The sequence below is a fragment of the Melanostigma gelatinosum genome (genome assembly GCF_949748355.1).
Source record: "Melanostigma gelatinosum genome assembly, chromosome: 8".
Lineage (NCBI taxonomy): Eukaryota > Metazoa > Chordata > Actinopteri > Perciformes > Zoarcidae > Melanostigma > Melanostigma gelatinosum.
The window spans coordinates 20,032,344-20,054,014 of NC_136641.1; the positions used below are offsets into that span (position 1 = coordinate 20,032,344).

The 21,671-nt window shown below is 40.6% G+C and overlaps 1 protein-coding gene across 3 annotated transcripts; it reads right to left on the bottom strand.

Moving 5' to 3' along the window:
* Positions 1–764: 764 nt before the first annotated feature.
* klhl21 (kelch-like family member 21) lies at positions 765–21,549 on the bottom strand (the record flags this gene model as incomplete). 3 transcript variants are annotated; one of them, XM_079274073.1, is made up of 6 exons in its annotated part: positions 21,493–21,549; positions 20,420–20,660; positions 4,322–5,406; positions 2,927–3,332; positions 1,661–1,733; positions 765–1,100 (listed from the first exon to the last, which is right to left on the bottom strand). In XM_079274073.1, exons 2-6 carry the CDS (start codon positions 20,428–20,430, stop codon positions 765–767), a joined length of 1,911 nt encoding a protein of 636 aa, XP_079130199.1. In that variant the 5' UTR covers positions 20,431–20,660; positions 21,493–21,549. The 3 variants fall into 3 exon arrangements, with proteins under 3 accessions (XP_079130199.1, XP_079130200.1, XP_079130201.1); XM_079274074.1 differs by lacking the exons at positions 20,420–20,660; positions 21,493–21,549 and adding an exon at positions 11,111–11,224; XM_079274075.1 differs by lacking the exons at positions 20,420–20,660; positions 21,493–21,549 and adding an exon at positions 6,016–6,075.
* Positions 21,550–21,671: the final 122 nt, after the last annotated feature.

Consider the following 21,671-nt stretch of genomic DNA (forward strand, 5'->3'; position numbering starts at 1 on the left):
ACAGTAAACAATCTCACCTTTTCCAAGTTTTTAAATTGTAAATTTTTTTAAATAAAAAAATAAACACTGAAGCTGCAGTTGTGTTTTTCTTTTTCTGCTCTCTGTCGTCAGGGGAAAGTTAGAAACCCATCACTGCTTGACGCACCAAAATGAGGCGTAGACTCTGCCGTAGAAAAAATACTTGGACAAAAGACACAACGGTGACATTTATGCAGTGCTGAAAGTGTTAAATAAAGAGTCTATTTTTGGTTTTACAAGACAAAAAGACATCCATGATGAAGCCGCCAGTATGCAACCTACCACTTATGCAACTCCCCAAAATCTACTATCCACACTCGCTGCACGCCATGATTGTTTAGCTGTGTCGAGGTGCTCTCTTTTTTGATTATTCACACAACTGTTGTCGTCACTTTTCACGTCAACAAACAAGTGCGGCACGATGAATGCCTTCCAAAAAAAGACTGCCACTGTTCCCTGCATCTAAATAGCATCCCTCCCCCTTTTGATGGCCAGCTTTTCACTTCGTCTTCGAGTGTAGCAGTTCAGAACAACTAGAAAACACTTGATTTCCAACGTGGTCAGACAAACTAGTTCTGACTGAGCATGACCAGACCCTGAGGACTAACAGTTTGGTTAACTTCCCCACCTTCAATTTGAAGGTGGTGGCTTGCCTTAGCTTCAGTATACAGTATACATCCCGCCAGGCCTTTCAGATTGAAAATGTAACAGGGGGGGGGGGGGGGGGGGGGCTTCTATGTCCCAACTCAGTGCGCTGGGTTCACATCCTGGTTCTGGTTTTGGTTGAGATTGTTGTTGAGATTGTGGAGCGCTTGGTGCCGATGGTGCCGATGCAAGTGGATGGCGTTTGACTCGGGTATCTCAGTAGGTCCGAACGCGCTGGTCACCTGGGGCATGAACTGGCGGAATATGCTGACGCTGCCGTGCCAGAAGGTCGGCTGAGGTAGTCGTCCAGCAAGAGTCCATGAGCGGGTGGTCGGATTGAACGCCTCCACCACATCTGACAGCTCAAAAGTATTGTCATAACCACCGGACACGTATAATTTACCGCCCAGGGCTGCCACACTGCCGCCAACGTGCACCTGGATAAAAGGAACGACATCAAGAAAATGTTATTTACACTTTAATACATTCGTATGAATATATACACGCACACAAGGAAAATTGGTAAGGTTTTGTTTTCGATGGAAAATAGGAAATATATTTATGATTAAATATGTGCCAAGACCAAAAACAAAAGAAAAGCAATGAGTTCAATCAATAAGAAGAGAAAGCTTGGCGGTTAAAGGATAATTATAAAGCTTTACATTTCTTTTTACACACCATATGAATTCTTCAACAAAAATAAGTATTACTTGTTGATTTATTTTGCTATACAGTATTTTGGGGCTGATACCGTATGTTCAATTCATATCATTAGAGGCAGTAATCATTTTAAAGTAATCATAATGATGTCATTAGGCCAGATAAATGCATCTATCCCCTTTACTGTATTCAGAGAAGTTACATCAATTGGTGACAAACTGCAGCGGTCATTATTTGTGTGCTGCTGACCCCTCTGAGCACAAGTCAGAACTATTAGAGATCATAACAGCCTACTAAAAGCATGCTCACAGACAAGTGTCAGATGTGAAATACAAACCTGGGTCATCGGACTAATTTTGTCCCACTCGTTCTTTTGAGGATTATAAACATCGACCTCGGGTGAGTCATCCCTACGAATAGAAGCACACCAAAGTTAAGCCGCTGCTGAATCAATCATTACATATTCATGCAAACGTCACTGACCATTGCAACAACAATGTATCATGAGCAAATATCTCTTTCAGGACTTTTAAATAATGACTCGTATCCCAAATATTAAAGTCGTCTTCCTGTAAGTGAGACAGGGACGTATAATGTAACTTGTATTTGACTCTTAACTAACCTAAACTAATGATTAACAACATGTTGTACATTGATTTTATATGTTACAAAAGTACTACATTCTATATTCGTGGAATTCTGTTTTCTCATTTCTCACGGGCCGGAAACTGGGCAGAAAAGAAGAAAAATGCGCACTCAAGTGGTGAAATAGTAATGCCTTTATCAGTGTTAACCACGCGTGGAAGGAGTTCTCAGATCCGACCCACAATATTTATTTACCGGTACTTAAGTATTAAAAGTAAAAGTGGTTGTTCCTCAGAAAATCTGCCCCTGTGACTGATATCTTATTTTAAATGACATCATTAACACTAATGCATCAACGCGTAAGCAGCAACAGTTTCACCTGGTCGCGGTGAAGCTAGTTTTAGGTCATTTTGTCCAGTGGTGCCAAACCGAGTAGCTGATACAAGATAAATCTGTGGAGTCGTGGGATGATTAGTGGGAGAAAGAAGGAAAAACAAAGTTCCGATACAGACATTTGGATCACTTTTTCTCTAATCTTTTCTTTTTTGTGAAACAATGGAGAGTTTCACCTCTTTGGGCCATTGATGTTGTGTTATTTAAATTTAAAATATTTCAGGGAGATGTGTCTTTTTGGTGGATCTGTCCCAACTACGCACTGATTTTTGTTTTTCGTAAAAAAAGGTTGGAAACATCTTGTTAGTGCGTTAAATGTTTTAAATCTTAATCTGAGAAGTAACTAAATGTGGAGTGAAAAGTACAACATTTCTCTCTGAAACGTAGTGGACTAGAAGTTGCAGTTACATAAAAAGGATATACCCAAGAAAAGTACAAGTACCTCAAAATTGTATTTAAGTACAGTGCTGGAGTCAATGATCTCAGTCACTTTCCACCACTCGTGTTTACAATTAGTGTCTGGATGAAAAGAAACCAAGCCAATTCTTCTCCCACGCACACACAAGATGATGGTAAATGAAAGTATAAAGTTTAGATGTGTAACTGAAGTCACTTCTCTCCTCACCTGATGAAGTAGATGAGGCTTTTGAGGGTAACAGTTTTCGGTGTGAAGGACCACGGCGGCAGCTGTCCACAGCTGACCATGGCCCAGCGGTTGGTGTCTGCATCATAGCCCTGGATGACTATGGTCTCCTCCCCGGTCAGGGAGCCGATGGCGTACAGGCGCCCGCTGCACGTGGTGGTGGAGCAGTTGTCCATGGCGCGCAGCATGGGCGGTAAGGCCTCCCAGCAGTCCAGAGCGTGATCGTAGCGCTCGGTGCTGTCCGACGCCACCACGTAGAGCTGACCTTTCAGCACACAAGAGCTGTGGTACTCGCGGGCCTTCAGCATGGGCGCCGCCTCGGTCCACTCGTTGACGCTGGACTTGTAGCGCCACACGCCGTCGTAGAGACGAGAGCCGTCAGAGCCACCTGGAGGACACAGACGCGTTGTCTCGACGGTTAATATGCATCAAGGATTTCCTCCTGTTGCTTAGGGTCATGGTGCACAATCACAAATAATAAAGAATAATATCCTGCAAAGCAAAGCAGCAGATACATTCTAATCCTCCAGCTAATAAGATGAACAACAATTGTGTCCAAAATCAAAGATTTTATATTTCAAGCTATATTAAGATGCCCTTTAAGTTTTATTGCTTTATTGTTTATTATGATGTAAATGTTGATTGCACAATGTAATGGCTGTACATGAATGACAGTCTGTGTTTTGATTTTAACCTCGCTATGTAATTCTGTGTGCCACCGGGAAAATGAAAGTGTGTTTTAAACTTTTTTTACCTGCTCAACATTGATTCAAATTTGACACCAATTATATTACATTTAGTTTTTCAAAATAAACTGTATCAAAAGTTATAAAATAAAATCTAAATCTACCTGTCGCCACGACAGTATGCAAATCATATGCTAGTGCTGTCATCTAAGGATTGAGCTAACGTTGCTAAATTTGTTTTCTTTTATAGGATCCGAGCTCTGAAACATGATGATGATGATGATGATGATGATGATGATGATGTTGATGTTGATGATGATGATAATAGTAATAATAACTCCACTGCTGTCCTGGCAGCACACCGTGTCCTGCCTCTACTCTGCCTTAGTCACACAGGGAGACACTAACCAAAGAGCCTGCAGTTTATTTAAATCAGCACAGCCTGACGGCCATTTCATAAGATGAAGGAGCGGGAATGGAAATCTACCGCCTGGAGCGTTCACGCTACAGTGAATCTAATATACACAGCGACTGTAACCACTGCACCACACCGTCTGTGACTGTGGGACACCAGATAATGCCGAACTCTCACTTCAAGATGGAGTAGATCATCCTCTGTGCTACATTTACACATATACATGTTCTATACTGGTGTGTAAAAAAGGTGTTTGAACGTCTCTGACTAACTTACCTGTGACATACATGTCGTTTCCGAGGGCAGCTATGCTGTAGCCTCCTCCGAGGTGGTCAGGGAACTCGGCCAGGTAGCGCCACTGTCCGGTCTGGGGGTTGTAACAGTCCACTGTGACCAGCTCGTCGCAGTCCTGGTCGCAGCCGCCGACCACCACCAGGATTTCTGCCAGCCCCGTAGACGGCCGCGGCCGCATACGGTGGCAGGGTCTGTCGTGTCGGTCGTACTCGCAGGACTGGAAGCTACGAGCCTCGTTCACCATGCGAAGGCAGGTGGGTGACAAGTAGACGAGCGGGTCGCTCTCCACATGGGCCAACAGGAAGAACCTCCTGACGAAGGGGAGTCGGACCTGCTGGAGGAGCTCGGGCCAGTAGTGCAGTCTCCGCTGGAGGTCAGCCTTCACCCAGCGCAATGCAATTTGGTAAACTGCCTCCTCCTTGTCAACGCAAAACTCATCGTCCGACACAAACTCGAGGAGGCGCTTCCACGGCAGCCGGTCAAAGTCTGTCGCTTTAGCCAGCTCCATTATGTTTTTGAGGACAAAGCGGCGAGCGCTTGTCGCCAGCTCCCGGCAAGCGTAGGCCTCTGCAAAGTCCTGGATCTCTAAGCAGTTGGAGACGTCCAGCCGCTGCTCAAGAAAAGCACAGCAGGCCTCTTTGACAGAGGGGAACTGAAACAGATCTGCCGTCTTCAGCAGGACGTCCACATTATCCTGCGTGACGGTGACCCGTCCCGTGTAGCAGAAGTCCACCAGCAGCCCTAAAAGCTCAGCTGACACCTCATGTAGAACTACCCGGTCCATAGCGCTCTCCTTTAAAGTTCCTGCGAACATAGCTCGAAAGTAGGTGCTGGCAGCGGCCAGCACTGTGCGGTGGCAGTGGAACTCGTGGCCCTCAGCACACAAAGTCACATCGAAAAACTTCCGTTCGGCACGGAGCTCGTGGATTCCCCGCAGCAGGTTGAAGGCGTGGGCCGTGTCGAAAAAAGGCAGGGTGGACGGTTGCGTCTGCAAGACTGGCTTTTCCATCTCTCCTCTCTCTGGGTGTCTCAGTAGCCGATGGCTGTGGTCAGAACGATGTTTTCGTCTGAAACAGATGTAAACCAGAAACATACATCAACTTACAACCCATCACATGTTCCATTATACCATTATATGTTCCACACCATGCAGGGCTGCCACTAACGATTACTTTCAATGTCAATTATTGTGCTGATTATGTGTCAAAATGTCAGAAACGTAGCAAAAAATACCCAATTCAGTTTCCAGAAGCCCTTCCTAAAGTCTTTAAACTGCTCATTTTGACTGAGCAACAGTCCAAAACCCAAAGATATTCAGTTTACAATCACTCGAGACCAAGAAAAGCAGCAAATCCTCACAATAGAGGACCTGAAACAATGGGATTCGGGCTTTTCAAAATAAAATCCATACACAGTGGCCTGTGATGGGGAATGATGACTTTTAAAACGTTTAAAAGTAAAAAAAATAAATTGTAATTTAAAAACAAAAGAACAAAAGCAAAGAGGATGCATCATTTAACATTTCCAAAACCTCAGTGGCAGATGAAACGTTGCAATTCATTAGAAATTCAGTTAACTACACTGATAAGTCGTGGTTACTTCAGAAACTATACATGCAAGTATTGTAACAGCCATGTCCATAATAAATAGACCGTAAAAACTGTTTTTAGTCCTACCTGATGAGCCCCTCTTGGCACGTTTCGTCGATAAAACTCGACAGCAAAGCTCAGCAACACTCTGGTCTCTCTCGAGAAGATACAGAGCTTCTTGTGCTCAAGGGCTATAAATACACCCGCAGTATCCATTTCCAGGCACGGGTGGGAGGGGGGGTTAGGGAGAACACCTAACAGGCTGTGAGGAGAGTTTCCCCCACTGTTATGTCTCTGTGGTCAGTCAGTGTTAAGTAAGTGGTCTTTGAGAAAGGAGCCAGCTGAGCCCAGGCCTCCTCACCACCTTCTGCAAAAGCAGCACACCGAAACACAAAAGCTCCCCGTCATAATATTCTGTTAGCCAGGTGACCAAAGCAGAACCTGCTCCGATCACAGCCGACAAACAAGAACAGGGACGGACCGAGTGTCAAAAACTATACTCTCAATCAGCTGCAACCGCCATGACCGTTAAAGCTACGAGATCTACGAGATCCAGCTGTATTTAGTTTCACTGCTAGTTAGTGAATGTTAGGAATGTGCTCATGCCAACTATAGGATTGTTCTAGATCCACAAATCCGTTAGCAAGTCAGTTTTAGTTCCAGCGACTGTAATGTGAGGATTTGCTGCTTTTCTATGTTTTATTATTTTCCTTGCAAACTAAATGTTAAAATCAGTGACATATTTCCAGTTGACTCCAATATTTAATATAATATAACAGTCAATATGCAGTAACTCACTTTGTTGCCTTTATATTTTTGTCTTTGTAAGAATGTGGAGTATATTCATTCCCATGCAAATCTAACAATGACAAAGAATGAGGCATCTAATCTTGACCCTATAAGGTGTTGAAAAGATTGCTTCAGTCATTCATGGCTGTAGTGAGTTTAACAGTAAAAGTATATCGGACTTTGACATCATGTTGTGTTACATTTTAGTTATTCAATCAATTTAATTACCAGGAGAAAATAAATAAAAAACAAACACTTCACACACTTAATAAAAGCACAAGTTGCTACCGAGTTGGTAGGAGTCTACATTAAAGGCCTATCTAGGATTCTGGTCAAGATGAGATCATCATTCTTTCTCAAAATACACAAGTATCTCCTGACAGAGATTTTTTAAAGGTTGTAGTAAAGCTCCTCTGGCCAGAAGAACCAAGCACACATTCCACACCAGTGTTCAACAATGCAGCGGTGCACATACTGGAGCTCTGTGAGGGATCAAACTGCTCTCCTGAAGGGCAGACAGGACCTCACGACCCAGAAAAAACACCTAACGTCTGTAGAAGTGATTGTCTTCATGTCAGAGGGGATAATCTCATTTCCTTACATAGACGTCGTGAGCTTTCCTTTTACTCAGTCGTGTACATTTCTTACTCCCACTGTCCTCTGTTACAAATACCTGAACAAGTCAATTCATTTAACCATCACATCTCGTCTTTATCTAAATATTTTAGCTGTTTCAATCGTTTTTTAAAGCCATGACTTCCTCCTCAGGTCAGAAGTATTGAGCAACTTACGATCGCCGTGTTTATCAACCAGATCCAAGAATAGGCGACAGAAATGTACGCTCTCAAATGAAGGGAGGGAAGGAAGGTGAGAGGGAGGGGAAATAATAGATGTGTGGAAACAATCTCACTGCTATGAGCGACCTGAGGTACAATGCTGTTGGTCAGAGGACTTTAGTAGCATCCTGGACTAAACTACAGAGGGGAGGGTGGTGTATATCATTGTTCATCTATTCCTGTACTTGGGAACCATGGTACAAGTGTATTTGGAGACAGGCAAATAATCAGAACTACTGTAAATAGAAACTCTGACTGAGTGAACCGACTGAATCAGAGTTTAAACCAGGAGTGTGAAGAGTCCACGGTCGAGATAGCGGCGTTAAGCTACATGCTAGCGTAAGCGTGATGCTAACATGCTCATGATTACATGGTCAGCATGCTAGCATTTGCTAACGAGCACCAAACACAAATTATAGCTGAGACTGATGGGAATGTCATTTTTGTTTGTCAAATAATTTGGTTTAGAAAACATGAGGGATTGAGAAAATTATTAAAAATGATCTTTAGGGAGATATCAATGTATGAGCCCAACTTCGTGGCAATCCATCCAACAGTTGGTAAGATATTTCACAAAGACTACAGAGGTCAACGCGATGGCTGCGCTACACGACAAACTAAAGTCAGCAGGATGCATCCTCTGGGGAACATGAATATCGGAACCAACCCACAGACCAAGATTCAGAGTAGAAATACAAAGGCAACAGTTTTGATGGTAACAAAAAACAAAACAATGCAAAAAAATACAACATCATCTTGTAAAAAGCCAACTTTGAACACTGCAATCTAGAAAGAAAACCAGTGCTCGACTTATTCACTGCATTGCATAACTTTGTGCCACAGACCCCATAAAACTGTGGCTTCCAAGAGTCCAAGTATTCAGCGAGTACATGATGTTTGTTCAGGATGTTTGTTTGTTCTGTGCACGTCAACAGGGTAACTCAAAAACAGGCTCAGTTTTCAAGAAGTTGTTTGCAGTGCGTTCTCCATCTCTTGGTTTGAATGCTGGCGGTGCCCCTTGCTGGTACGAGCGTGCAATTACCACCGAAGACAATTTACACCGAGGCTTCTTTAACGTTATTTTGCATTTTTGTCATCGTAACAGGAGTACAGCTCTACCGTTTACAGAATCAACTTGGCTCTTCATATTTAGTGTCTTAGTCTGCAAGTGTTAAGATCAGGCTACTTGTATTGTACATGACAGAGAATATGAAGAGAGGCACATAACCTGGAAGGCATTTTTTTTTTTTTTTTTTCTGCAACAGTGCCCAGTTGTAGCACAGAACATTGTGGGCTCACCGCACTGAGACAGCTGCTCTCTCGCTGCTGTCGATCCAGGCTGCTGGGGCCGAGGCAGCCATCGCAGTGGACTTCTCCACAGCTGAGCCTGTCCTGGCCATAAAAAGGCAACCGCACCACACTCGTATCATCCCCCCCCCCCCAGTAGGGAGGGCCAGCTCAATGCTACTAGCTGAAACAAGGCCCATGTTTAGACCTGGCATTAACATGCGCCTAGAGGAAACAACTTTTTTCTCAATATTCTGGATTGTGGAGATCCAGGTTGCTCAGCATTACAGTTTAATCACAGCTCTAAACAACAGCTTGACTGTGACTAAACTACTAACTCTGAATTTACTACTACTGTTGTACTTAATGCATACACGTGATGTGGCTGGCTACTCGTCCCAAAGGTCTATACCTCATGTTCCTTCTTAAAAGCCAAAAATCTAAACCAAATAGTATAGATTCTAGATTCAGGTACTGGACCAAACAAGGTATTACTGCTTTCTGTACAAAAAACCTTAATAAAATATTTAAGTATAAAAATAAAAAGCCAAAAATCTATTTTTTCAAATATTCTTAAGATGTGCTCCATTGCCAATAAAGTGAGAATTGGTAGATTCATGTTTTGAGTGAAGTATTCGGTTTGATTTTGTAATTCTGTGATATAATACAGTCGCCACAAAATAAAAAGAAACACTGTGATATAAATATAGGTAATACCGCCCACCCCTAACGAATGCATTTAAATGTGATATTGAACTACATTCGAGAGTCATTTTTAGTTTTTTTCACAGCTATATTTATATAGCAGCATATCATTTTACATGTAGGCAAATATGATCAACTAATGCAATATGATGTATTGCTGTAGATTAAACTACCCAACACTTACATAAAGTTGTTAAATGTTAGCTCCACCTTTCCAATAAAATCCAAAATAATCACAATTCTGCTTAAATGACAATTTATCAGTATGATACTATGGAATAATAGTATTCCAATAACATGCTGTATATTGTAAATACAACAATTTGAGAGTTGCATTTTGCATGACGAGTACTTTAATTGTTTTCTACTTGTTATGTACTTTCACTCGAGTAAAATGTTGAATGCAGGACTTCTTACTTCACAAGACGAAACACGCTGGTCTTACAGTAAAGTGTTGAGACGTTTTCACTTCTCCACACACATTGGAAGTAGATGTAGTTGTGCCAGAAACCCTCACTCTGCTTCTACAGGACTTTCACTTGCGAACCCCTACCCGGTCAAGTAGCACTTTTAATGACTGCGCTCACACTCCTGCTCCTGCCAAGTGAATAAAGCAGCACATTATTCAGTAATCTTGTGTTGGGAAAAGCAGGGTAAAGGAATTTTTAGTGCCACCCAAAAGGCTCGTTTCAAATACCGAGCACTGTGCAGGCTACATTCCTGTAATTCCTGCTGCTGTAACGGTTACACTTAGAGGTTGCAATCAGTGGAGGAAGAAGTATTCAGGCCTTCAATATGAATGTAACTAGCAATACTACAGTGAAAAATACTCGGTTACAAGTAGTCCTGCATTCAAACGCTTACTTTAGTGACAGTACAAAAGTATTATCATGAAAATGAACTTAAAGTGCTAATTTCAGATATATATATCATATTACTGGATACTGGATACACTATTACTGTGTTGGCCTATACAACACTCGCGGAGCTGAACTTTAATACATAATTTATTACTGTTGATTTATATTTTGTATTCATAATAAATAAATGCAGTGGAGTAGAAAGTACAATATGTGCCCCAAATTGTATTGGAGTGGAAGTACTCGAGTAAAGTAGTTACACTCACCTCAAAAGTGTACTTCAGCACAGTACTTGAGTAAATGTAGCAATGTACTGAGTTACATTCCACCACTTGTTATAATAAACATTTGTATCACTGCTGCAGCCATACAAGTCCACATTATTGAGCACGAGGCCTCAGACAGAGAAAACAATTCCTCTTCTCAAAGCCATGTGTGGCCTGTGATAATATTCAAATGCAGAAGCTAATGCTGGATTATAACTCAGATACATGAGGCCCAAAGACACACACACACACACACATACGAAGTGTCAGTAAAAGCTACTTATTACGACAACAATGCGTAAGAACATACAAGTAATGTTTACAAATGGCTCGCAACGATATTTTCCAACATAAGTTTACGCACCGCTATTGTCGATCTGTCCTCCGCTTGCAAGAAAACGAACATAAAAACATGCCAACTCAGTTTCAGTCAACTTACCGCTATGTGTCTTCTCCTGATGCTAATAATCGTAAAGAGTATGAGGAGTTAACACCGTATGAATCGAGCTGTTTGATGCCGTGAATGTCTTCGGCCTCTCTGCGCCATGATACCCTCAGCTGTAACGAACGTTGCCTTCACGTGGTGTCGGAATTATTAAACTTCACACGCAGGCGAAATCCTTAGGTCGGATTTGGGTTGTAAAAGAGATGTTGGCTGCTCGGTTATTGGGAATTGTATGTGATTAATATATTCTGGTGTGTGATCGTAATTTTACTATTTGTTGAAGTTTGAAATAGAGTGCATATTTTTATATTTTGAATTAAAATGAAACGATAACAACAACAATAAAAAAAATGCTAATAATACGAATCGCCAAAATATACAATAGTAGTTGGGGAATTAAGTTGCAAATAGTTAATTATTTAGTTTCATATCAAAAATAGACCAGATGAAAGCCTAGAATGAGTACTTGAACTCAACATTTAAAACTGTCAGCTAAAACAGTAACAGATGCAAGTGCTTGCAATGTATGAAAAAATTGTTAGAATATCTTTAATTTCAAGGATCCCCAAAATACACTATCAATTGCACCAACGACTCGCATTACATAACCTTTAGAGAAATCATAAGTCAGTTCAATTTAAAAGTTTGGCATTTTAAAGGGTTATGTGTGAAGTTTTCTGTAAAACATATCGAGAAACTGCTCTTACAAGGGAAAGGACTACCAAATGTTTTCATGTCAAGGTTCCCAACAAACCGTATGTATTTATGGAAGCCTCTTTCTGCCAATGTGATGAAAACTAATTATGTTAGTCCTTATAATAACATATTATTGCAAAACAAGGACATAGTACATTCAAATAATGAAAAACGTTCTCACAATGATGACTGCGTATCTCAAAATGAAGGGATGTTGTACCATATTTTGGAGATACAGAGTCATATGAAGAAAGTGCCTCAATATAATGACTTACAGGATCTTTCTTTTTCATTACATTGGCAGAAATGGGCTTCCAAATTCAAATGGGACCCCTAATTTGGCACGTATCTAGAGAGAAACATCATGCGATGCTTGTGTTATGTGACTTCAGAGAGGTTTGGAATCATTTTTGTAATTTCATGGCGAACTCTGGTGGCAGTGCAGGAGAATAAACCAAAGGGTCAAAACCCGGTCAAAGGGAGACGTATGAGGTTCTGACATGTTAAGGAATAACAAAGGTGTAAAAAATGAATGATGGCTGAACTGTATATGGCGGCTTTCTTTTCAGAGTGGCTCACTGCCACATGAAAACCACCAGGAGGGATCAGTCCATCTACATCCTGCTCTACGAGATGTCAATCTCATATCAGGAAATTGTAGATATTTCACTTTGAGGAATAGCTGCACGGACTGGCATCGATTCACTTCTATGGCTGCTCTGCTAAAGCTGTACTGTTTCTTTAATGGAGGTTTAATTATCAGGTAATTATCATCACCAAGCTTACCTTATTTAAACTGTCTTAGACTTAAAAACATTGAATTAATTTGGACATTAAAAGTTTATTAAATTCATCTTTTGAACAATGCTTTAACAAAAACTCCTGCGTGATTAGTGAGAAAAACAATCATACTTCAAAAGTCTGAGCGTTAAATTATGAAATCCCACCAGTCCTCCACCATGCCTTGGAGTCTTTGCCATTTTCTCTCATCTTCTAATTAAAAGCATCATCAACATTTTCCATCCCTCACTGCCCACATGCCCTCACTGGAAAATAAATATTCGCTTGAAGGAGTATTTATTCACAACCCTTTCTTTGTGCAAAAAAAAAACCTTGTACATGAGATGCATTGTGCTTGAATAGGCATTAAATATGTACGTATAAAAAATGTATATAGCCTAAACTAACAGAAGTGTCAGAAAATATGAAGATGGAATTCAGATGATGGTCGTATGAATGAATAAATTCATTTGTCAGGTTTTCTCAGTTGTTTTTTTTATCCGGCAGAACACTGAAGGCAATCACACTTTCTATTTTAATAAACCGCTTAATATTCAGTCCATCGAGGACACACGTGAAGTTTTCTACCTTTGCCTCTTATTCTGCAGAGGGCGATTCCGAGAAGACAAGAAGGAAATGATGGCCTGGAGTGTGAAATGTAAAATAAAGAGTGAATTACCCTTTCCAGTGCAATTAAGAGTGACCTGCTGTTGACCGTTTTCTGGCCTCATTATCTCCTTCAGGCATTGTAGATGTGGGATTTGCTGACGGACATCTTAGACAGCGGTCGCAGTGACATTGCACAAAATGCTGCCAAATGAGCTGCTCACAGAAGGTCCTCCATGAATTGATACTGACATTTCAGATCACCTGAGTGAGATTTAGTCATTAAATTCTCACTATGACACTTGGTTTTTCTTCCTCAGAGAGAACAGGAATGTAGTTGATCGTTTAGACAAAACACAAAGATAGTTTTAAAGACATAGTCAGACTTTTATTGGGGGGGGGGGGGGTACTTGTATTTGCTTTCTTGTGAGTAAGAACAGACGATCGATACCACTCGCTTTATGGATAATCATGGAGCTACAGCCAGCATAAAGCTTAGGATAAAGACTGAAAACTGGGGGTAACAGCCTGGCGCTGTCCAAATGGTAACAAAATCTGAGAGCACCTGTAAAGCGCAACACGTTATATATCTTGTTTGTTCAATCAGTACGAAAAGCTAACTGTAAAAACAACGTGGTTTTAGAAGCGGTTATATGTTGAACTACTTCATTCCTTAAATTTACACCCGCCTTAAATCATTTTTTCAGGCCACTTGATGGCAGCTGTAAACACAGCACTGACATATCATCTTCATCCATTAAAGTTGATCGAGCAAACCTGTCAGCAAACAGTTGCTTATTTAACATCTACAGAAACTGTTCTGTATTCTGCCGGACAAGTCAGTGTGGTCACAGCAAATTGGATGTTAATGGATGTTTGCACAACAGCCTACGCTGCACCCACTGATAAAGAAATTCACGCAGGGTGGAGTGATAATTATCTGTGGGTCTGCCACAATGAGTGACACTTTTCATATCCACAGCCATTTAGGCTTTTGCTATGATACAAATATTGATTATAGCAGCTTTAAACTTGAATCATTAATTCACCAGAGTCATACTGTCAAATATGATCACCCTTATGTCTGATCCTGCAGTCAGAACGGAGACATTCTCATAATTTGTGGCCCCACCTCATTGGCGTATATTATAAAAACTATGGGAAAATAATCTACCATCAGCCCAAGATTTGACTGCTTCCATGTTCCTCCAAGAACAAGTGATAGGCGAACACAAAGCACGTTGAAAAAATGAATGTTTTCACCCGTTCAGTCACTAGATGGAGACATTCTATAGTATTTATGTTATAGCCACACTTGACATCTGTTGACCCGATAACTCTCAGGACGAAAATAATATCTCCCTCATTAATTACGGAATAGTAATTAAAAAATATGATGTTGACACTCTAATGCTTCTGGGTATCCTTGACTAAATTGCACAGGCTGTAAACAAAACTTTGCTTCTCTAAAATGATACATTTAGAGGAGTTATATTTCAGTAGTGGCAAGACTGCCTGTTAACATGAGGCCAGTCTGTAGACTCTGTACACACTTTAGAGTTAAAGTTTCCATGCTGATTGTAAATCCATTATTTGTTACGGTTGTCTGCAAAGTCCTTCCTAAGCTCTAAATAACTGCCAGCTAGTTTCAAACAAGGTTGCACCATTAAACAAAAACGTTTTTAGTATAAACTGTAACTAACATTCCAACTATTCCTAAAATGATCATTTCTTTATGGATAAATGCTAATGCGGTTCAGAGAGGCAAACATATGATAGTGCTAACTGATGTTACTGAGTTAAAAACATTACTGGCATTGTGTTTTGAGATTTGAGGTATATTAATGTGTGCTTAGGGAACAATTATTCTAAATCTCCAAGTTTAAATCATAATTACACAGGTTCATATTACCTCACTCTTCATTCCAGGTCATATAACCAGTTAGGTCTGTTATCTACGCAACACCTGGCAATGACGTAAGTATTTAGTAACAACTAATGTCTACAGTAGAACTTGATTATGTGGTTTGTGTTTTGATTTAATGATGTGTAAGTTAGCCACTTAATAAATACCTATAACTGAGTTCGAACTTGCAAACAGCTGGTCAACATACTAATGGTCTGTAGCTAAATACAAAACACTGTATTTTAGTAATGTTGAAGTGCTTTTAGTGTGAAGTTACCGGTATGTCAAACACCAATATTAGGCTAAATATAGAATAACTATAGTCACCTCAAGGCATCGCATGAAGTTGATTTTAAAGTGCATAATTTATCAAGACATGATTTCCTCAGTCAATAACTCATTGACTGAGTATTACTTGCTGTGAGCATAAAAACAAACAAACACTCGGCTCATAAAGCCCTCTCATGGTGCAGCAGGAAATCGACTGGACAGCAGTTACATCCATAACATTGATGGTTAATGAACATTTGCTGTCGTGATGCTCTGTTGCATATTTGAGGGAAGAGCACATTCGCTGTGTAAATTATTGATCTGACAAACTGCAGGTTTGAATGACAATACATCTCCCCGGAGACGAAAAAGTGAAAGAAACCCCCCAATAACGAAGTTACATCAAGAAGCGGGATAACAGAGAAAGCGACAGGAGGCAAACAAGTGACGAACACAGGGTTGCTGACGAAGGGAGAAAACTGAGAAGTTGCAGAAGAAGAAGAAAACAAAGCTGACTTGCACATCCAGTGCATGGAGGACAGTTACACAACAATACATGACAGTAACAGCCTTCTTATGTTGTGCTACGATAGGTCAAGATGTGCTTTGGTTAATTGAATTCCACATGTATTGTTGCACGGCGGTGCCTCTCCATGTGGTGATGGCTTTGATGGGCCTGATAATAACGCACCCTGGGCTCGATGAATAAATCGGTGTATTATTTGTCGATCTGGGTCTCGGGGAGAAGCAGAACATTCAGTGGCGCTGGCATAGCATTTTGAACAAACTCATCATTATTGTGCTTAACTGTACAGACAGAGGCTGGATGCTGCCGGGGCTTGGTCAGCAAAGCCTTGGATAAATAAGGGTTTCAAAATGTACTTCTATATGCATCCTTTTTTATCATTCATGCATTGTTATTCATTATCTTTATTTGCAGGGTTATTTATGATTGTTCACAGTGCTTGCAAAATGTACCTGAGGGCATATTTATTTCAGGTATGACACTGAATAATTGTTGGAATGTTGTTAAGCATTCCAACAATTATTCTCCTTCGATTGTTCTTCATATTTCTAACCTTTAAACTTTTTAAATTATTAAGCTTTTTATTTTCAATGGGATCTCTATGGTGAATATTTTCAAATGGCTTCAGGCACACAGGTGTTCGCGATTGAGCCAATTAGTGATGTTGATAAACACACAGACTCACAGACACACATACACTAAATGCATTTTCTAGTTGTCTTCAGCATGCAGTGGTAGTTTAAGAGGTTGTTATACTGGGACCCCACCTTCGATTTATTCATTTATAATTAGGATGAGTATGTCTTTCACTGTCTTTCACACATTTCTCCAACGCCATGAAGTTTGTGTTTGTAATTTAATGTCTTGCAGCTGCCATAATGTTTATCATGCAGTGAGGGAGATCAGCTTAATGAGCTCAACCATCGCTCAAAGCTGATCCACATGAGGCACATTGTATTTGCTGTTTCATGTTGCAAGAGCCCAACTGTTCATGTGCTGAAAACCACGTCATATAAAGGATATCTTTCAATCAGGCATCGCTGCGTAAGCGCATCGTAATCTGAGCACAAATCCCCTGTCAAACATTTGGTGTTCACTATTATTACTAGGACTTATATGTAAAACATTGTTAATGCCAAATTACACATTGAGGTGGCCTTTGTCTTCTTTTCATCCAGTCGCTGTTTACATTCCCTGGTGTGATCCCCGACAAAATTGGAAAAATACAACATCACATTCATGGTCACACATCTGTGAGTCTTGATCATTACAGGATGTCATCTTGCTGGTTGCGGAGCAATTCTGCCCAATAAACTGTAGAATAAAAGCTAAATTGCAAAGCATAATTACAACTAGGATTATCGCCTCCACCAACCAGTCAAGTTGCAGTTTACGTTCACGTCTGTTTAAAATGTCATCCCTTTTATGGTTGTATCCTGTTAGGCATTTATGGGAAATTGTCATAATTGCCGTATGAATTGTGTGAGGTCACAGTGACCTGAAACCACCAAATTCTAATCAGTTCATCCTTGAGTCCCTGTGGATGTTTGTGTCAGATGTAAATTCCCTCACAGGCGTTTCCTGAGATATCACATTCGTGTGAATGCATATTACAGTTTATCTTATATGTAAAGCAGGCTTATTTTCTCTTGCTGATGCATTCACTGGAGGAAAGAACACTTTAGCTTTGGTTTATTGTGATTAATAATTTCTGAAGGCATGGTTATCTGCTTGCAGCCTACATGATAATCTGCAGTCTAATCCAATCTTGTGCTACGTATGAGTGGGACACTACTTGAGGATATTACCTCTGTTGGCACATCTGCATTTGCTGAGTGAACATTAAGCAAAGTATAGTTGGAATTTGCAAATTCTTCTCTTTTCTCTGTGCATTTGCAATAAAACGTCCCCTTCTCAGTCTTTCAAATTGAATATGACTGTGAGAGTTTATCCTGCCACAAAGGCCATCAAAGTGCGTAAACGGAAGTTTGGACGCCATTTATCCTTCTGAGAAATATATTACTTGGAGATTCCTAGACAGCGTTTTTCTAAGACGTCAGCAAACTGTTTCTGTGGTTTCATTTATCTTTATACCAGTCTCCTCTTTCACACAAGAAATAAGAAGTTACTTCTCCCCCACTGCTGAGGACTCCTCGCAAACCCATCTGGCAGTTTAGTTTGCCTCCGAACACAATTAATCATGCTGTCACACAATCTATGCATGTGTGCTAGATGGCTCAGGGCTACGAGGCACAGAGTGACACAGTCAAACAAAAGAACAAGAGGATGCTAACTACTCTATGTTCAAAAAAAGATTTTCATTATCACTGTGATCAAGTACGAGAGTGTTGGAGTAGCCGTTAGTCATCTTGCCTTTTATGATTATTTACTCAAAGTCCACTTTCACAGTCAGTCATTTATCCTCCAGGACTCCCATAATTCATCGAGAACAAACTCTCCTGATCCAACAATGTGTAAAACAGGAATTCTACAAGCCAAAGTGTTTAACAGGAAAAGAATCACAAATGTGTCTTGACAATTCATGATAGTGACAGCATCTGAAATAAATAATTGGATAATTGCAATATTTGGCTTTACGTTTGTATATTTCACCTCATTCTTCCTGAGTACGTGACTGATCCTTCACCAGCACCCTCGAAAATAATCTTCCGACATAACACGCCAACTAAATGAACAGATAATAATGAAAAGTCAGTTTTCCTTCATTTCCCAGTCTGCAACCCCCTCACAGTGTGTACACAGGAAGTGACACCAGCAGCGTCCCTGCTGACAAAACTGTTCATTTTGGTACTGTCTGTGGAAAAAAGCAAGTCATTAAACCCTGGGAGGGCTGTAGAGCCTTATGTTGCACGCAGTCTATCTGCCAAGAGCGGCTTTGCTTCCTCCTCACCAAAGGCGCTTAGATTTGGGGGCTCCTGCCTCCTGCCACATTTCTGGGGCAGCTGTGTTATTATGGACGGAGATTACTGAGTGCTGGTGAGCAGAAGACGACCTCAACTGATCATTAGGGCAACAAAGAGCACTGCCTGTCAAGGGTGGCCTGCTGGATTGCTGCTTGAACACATGAACTCTTAAAATAAATAAACCCTTTGCCACAAAAAGGTTTAGTCTTCGATTTGTACGGAAAATGTTTTATGTTTCAGGGGTTCTTTAACTTGCCTGCTACCAAAGAGGGAAGCTGCAGAACCGAAGGGGAAACCTAAATTTCTGCATTTTATTCCAGAAAACCCAAACCTATTTCAAGATCAAACTACAACCTCTGGATCTGAAAACTAAGGGTAACTGTTTGCTCATCAATTCATTATATAACAAATACATTAGCTGGACCACCAAGCAACATTACATGGGTCATCCCTTATTCTACTAATGTTACTGTATTTGTGTTTATCTTTGTTTCTTCCCTGCCGTGTACAATGTGTTTGTTTTGGCAGAACAAAAATATTTCCCCATATCTTTTAAGACTGACAACGAAGGTATCGCATGGCAATCAGGCAAAGTGTGTGATATTTTTCTGCCTCTCACAATTTTGCAATTGAAAGAGAAAAATGTTCTCAATTACTGAGCCAACAGTCAAGGCTGTGTTCATCGGCACAGAAACAAACACACGGACAAACATCTGTCAGCTGTCTGGATGATTTCACGCTTGGAGAAGCGGAGGTTAGGGAGAATATATCAGGCAGGAGGCGACAACAAGGCCTCTGGTGTGGAAGCAGCTTCTAAACGCAGACAGACTGAGTGGCTTTGGCCACGTTTAGCGCAGGTATATTGTCTTTTCATTGCTCAGATGGCTGCTAAATCAATAAATAGGTCTTATAGCAGTTGATTCACTCACCTACAATGTAAATGGTCAAAATTCCAGATGGATGAATACACGAGGCATTTGCTGTTCATATTCTTCAATTAAACAAGGCATTTTGTGAGATGTCTGAAGTATGTGAGTTATATATTTCATGTTTCTGACACATTTATAATCAAACATTGAAGTATTCCTTTCATATAACCCCTTCACTTTAATTTACGAAACCTGTGTGCATCCCTGAGTCAGTTGCCGTGGTGACTAGATCACATTTCCTGTCTAATGAAAACAAGCTCATTTACTTTATCGTCTCCCGGCTCCGTGTTTCTGCACCTGCTCACTTCAAGGCATTCAATGTCTTAAACACACCAATCAGACCACATCCATTGCACCAATTATACTTCCAATGTTTAAACGTATTTTTATTGCTTAAAATTTCTTAAATGATGGAAATATTGAACAAAAAAATCATAATCTGAGAAGCGAGTGAACACGGCACACTTTGAGCACCTGTTCCTGTTCGTGCATCCTGGCATCTCCCCTTCTTGTTTGCTTGCATATTTGCATATAGTTGCCATATGGCAACAAATTAATGTAGTCTGAACAATAGTTTCAAAATTGGCGGGGGTCATAGAAACTAGTTTTGTTGACAACTAGAAAATATTACATCAGAGTAACAGTAAGTAGCTTAAAGTTACTCACATCATCAACATTTCCAGTGGTCCTATCCTTCCAGCAGAAGTGAATCAGGGAGTCGTCAGACTGCTGGACATATGCAGTGCCCTTGCGTTTGTCCGGTGTCACGACGTTGCCCTTCAAGGTCATTTTCCCAGCACGAAACTCCACCAAATACTTGCTGGAGCTTCCCCTAGAGCCGCTCACCAAGCTTGGAAAGAGAGCACCTGAAGACATCTTTAGATCTCTTTGTAAACAAGCCTGAATACTGGAGGAGAAGAGAGGAAGATCAGGTTTGCAAGACCATAGTTTACATACGTTTCACTGCAGGACGATTATTACTGGTATGAGTAACACAACTAAGAAGAGGAGACTGTGTGGAACCATTTGTATTGTACATCATTTCCTATATTTGTGAAGAGGGACAGAAATTGAATTAAATAAATTACTCTTATCTGTGAGTCATAGAAAAACCTAGTTCACACACACCATATTTAGAATAGACATGTAAAACATCCATGATTGTGCGAGTTGGACAAAAAATAAATCTCAGGTTTCATACTTGTAGTTATAATACTTTTACCACACCCTAAATACTAGGTACGAACGTCATGTAACGTTATATTTTGGTGCTACTTTTTGACAATCTGAATCCAGGACTTTAGACTTTAACGTTACTCGTAACAGTTTACACTGAGTATATTGCTACTTTTACTGAAGTACGTTAGACTGTGACGTTACGTTATAGTTTTACATTTATTTCGTATAGTATAACACTTTAAACTTGATATTTGACCGTAAAAATCGTGTTGTGGTATAATCCAAAAGTTTCAAGAGTTTTGAGCAGTTCGTTTGGGCCATATATACTTTTCTTAGCGAAGCTAACAAAAGTAGGAGTTAGCCAGCTGACGCTAGCTTTGTCATGCCGGAAGTCAATGCTAACGTTAGCCCGTGACTTTGCTAAACCCACGAAAAGGCCAAGTATCTAACTATTTATCTAACGAGCAAAAGTCATTAAAACATTTTTAAATAACAGCCAACTTTGTACAGGAGCAGCTATATGTGAAACTGGTGTTCAGAAATGGATCGTGTTTAAATACCTGAAGTTGTGTAGGCAAAGTTCATAAACTTTTTCTTCTTTACGTGGCTTAGCTCGCTACTAGCAAAGATGCTTTGACGTTCTCTGTTACTAATAAGGATCTTGACTTCCTGGTATGTCGTGAGCGCGCCTACCATCACCGCGAACGAGCTTTTGGAAAAGAGAGCGGCGTTTCAGCGC